At 40.9% G+C, this 2,057-nt stretch overlaps 1 protein-coding gene across 1 annotated transcript; it reads left to right on the forward strand.

Moving 5' to 3' along the window:
* Positions 1-3: 3 nt before the first annotated feature.
* LOC110287795 (anionic trypsin-2-like) lies at positions 4-1,147 on the forward strand (the record flags this gene model as incomplete). The annotated part of the gene is made up of 3 exons (XM_021154323.1): positions 4-187; positions 550-686; positions 953-1,147. Coding segments are annotated over 3 exons (471 nt in total), but the record flags the coding sequence as incomplete, so codon positions are not given.
* Between the last annotated feature and the right edge of the window lie 910 nt (positions 1,148-2,057).

Below are 2,057 nucleotides of genomic sequence, written 5' to 3' on the forward strand. Positions count from 1 at the left end.
GCTGCCAAGGTCATCCGGCACCCCAGTTATAATTCATGGGCCCTGGACAATGACATCATGCTGATCAAACTGGCATCCCCTGTGACCCTCAATGCCAGAGTGGCCACTGTAGCGCTGCCCAGTTCCTGTGCACCTGCAGGCACTCAGTGTCTCATCTCTGGATGGGGCAACACCTTGAGCTCTGGCGGTGAGTAGGTTACTTTGTCTGCTTCCTTTACTACTTCTGAGAACCAAATGAGGTTCTACATTGAAACCATTGGTTTCTAAGATGCAAAATTATTGAAAGTATCTAATAATACAGAGCGGTGCAGTGGGTACAAGAGATATTTGCACACAAAATGATCTTGTTCCCAGCCTGGAAACAGAACAGATAAAGAATATTCTATTATTACTTCTAGGAAGGACATCAATAATCACTATTTTGGGATCTAAATTTGTTGCTGGGCTTTCATATCTTGAAGGATGCTCCATGTACTGTAGACTTTCTCCACTGGAATGTTAATGTCTATCCTGGTTTAAATCACATTCTCTCTTATCCTTTCCTCAAAGTGAACAACCCAGACCTGCTCCAGTGCCTGGATGCCCCAGTGCTGCCTCAGGCTGACTGTGAGGCCTCCTACCCTGAAAAGATCACCAATAACATGATCTGTGTTGGCTTCTTGGAGGGAGGCAAAGATTCCTGCCAGGTAATTGGCTTCTATCCTACAAAAAGAATGTATTCTCATAGGATTGGTGTTAGTTTGTCCAAGTGTATGAGACAGGAAGTTTCCTGTAGTGGCTCCATGGAAAAGTGAGGAGGGCTATTCTGGAGGTTATTTCAACATGTCAGTCAGAACAGAGGATGGGCTAACCAAGGGAGGCAAAGCATGGCTACAATGGCATCTTCAGGTCAGAGTAATGTGATCCCTTTTCCTTGTGCCTCTTCCTTCAATACTGTATTTCTCCCTTCCAGGGTGACTCTGGTGGCCCTGTGGTCTGCAATGGACAGCTCCAGGGCATTGTCTCCTGGGGCTACGGCTGTGCCCAGAAGGACAACCCTGGTGTGTACACCAAGGTCTGCAACTATGTGGACTGGATTCAGGACACCATTGCTGCAAACTAAGCATCCCTTTGAAGTCACTATGCCAATAAAGTGAATGTTCCCTTACTTTCTGTTTCTCTGATCTCTTAATCCTTTTGTCTGTGGGAAATACCTTACTATTTGAAGTGATTTCTCTTTACTGTTTAAATGTTGTTTGCATCCTACATNTCCAAATATGTTGCATGGAATAATATTTCAGCAGCAGTTTCAAAAAATTAAATGATGATAGGATTACAGTCCTTTTTTCTTTTAGAAAATCATATATGAATAAGTTGAGACTAAAAACGTTCCTAATTTTCTTTTATTATCACATGTGATGCTTACCTGAACCCTTTCACAAGCATATCATTTTAAGGAATAAATTACATATACTTTAAATGGGAGACTAACATCAATGGACTCAATTCCCCAATCAAAAGACATAGATTAATAGACTGGCTACACAAACAGGATCCAACATTTTGTTGCTTACAGGAATCCCCCCTCAGGGAAAAGGACAGAAACTACCTCAGAGTGAAATGCTGGAAAACAAATTTCCAAGCAAATGGTCCAAAGAAACAAGCCGTATTAGCCATTCATATATCGAATAAAGTTGACTTCCGAACTATAGTTATAAAAAAGACAATGAGGGTCACTTCATACTCATCAAAGGTAAAATCTACTAAGATGAACTCTCAATTCTGAATATCTATGCTCCATATACACGGGTAGCCACATTCATTAAAGAAACTTTAGTAAAGCATAAAGAACACATTGCACCTCAAACAATTATAGTGGGAGGCTTCAATACCCCACTCTCACCAATGGACAGATCCTGGAAAAAGAAACCAAACAGAGACACATGGAAACTAACAGAAGTTATGAAACAAATGGATTTAATTGATATCTACAGAACATTTTATCCTAAAACAAAAGGATATACCTTCTTCTCAGCACCACATGGTACCTCCTCCAAAATTGACCATATAATTGGTCA

The sequence above is a fragment of the Mus caroli genome, unplaced genomic scaffold (genome assembly GCF_900094665.2).
Source record: "Mus caroli unplaced genomic scaffold, CAROLI_EIJ_v1.1 scaffold_13015_U1_1, whole genome shotgun sequence".
In the NCBI taxonomy this organism is placed as follows: domain Eukaryota; kingdom Metazoa; phylum Chordata; class Mammalia; order Rodentia; family Muridae; genus Mus; species Mus caroli.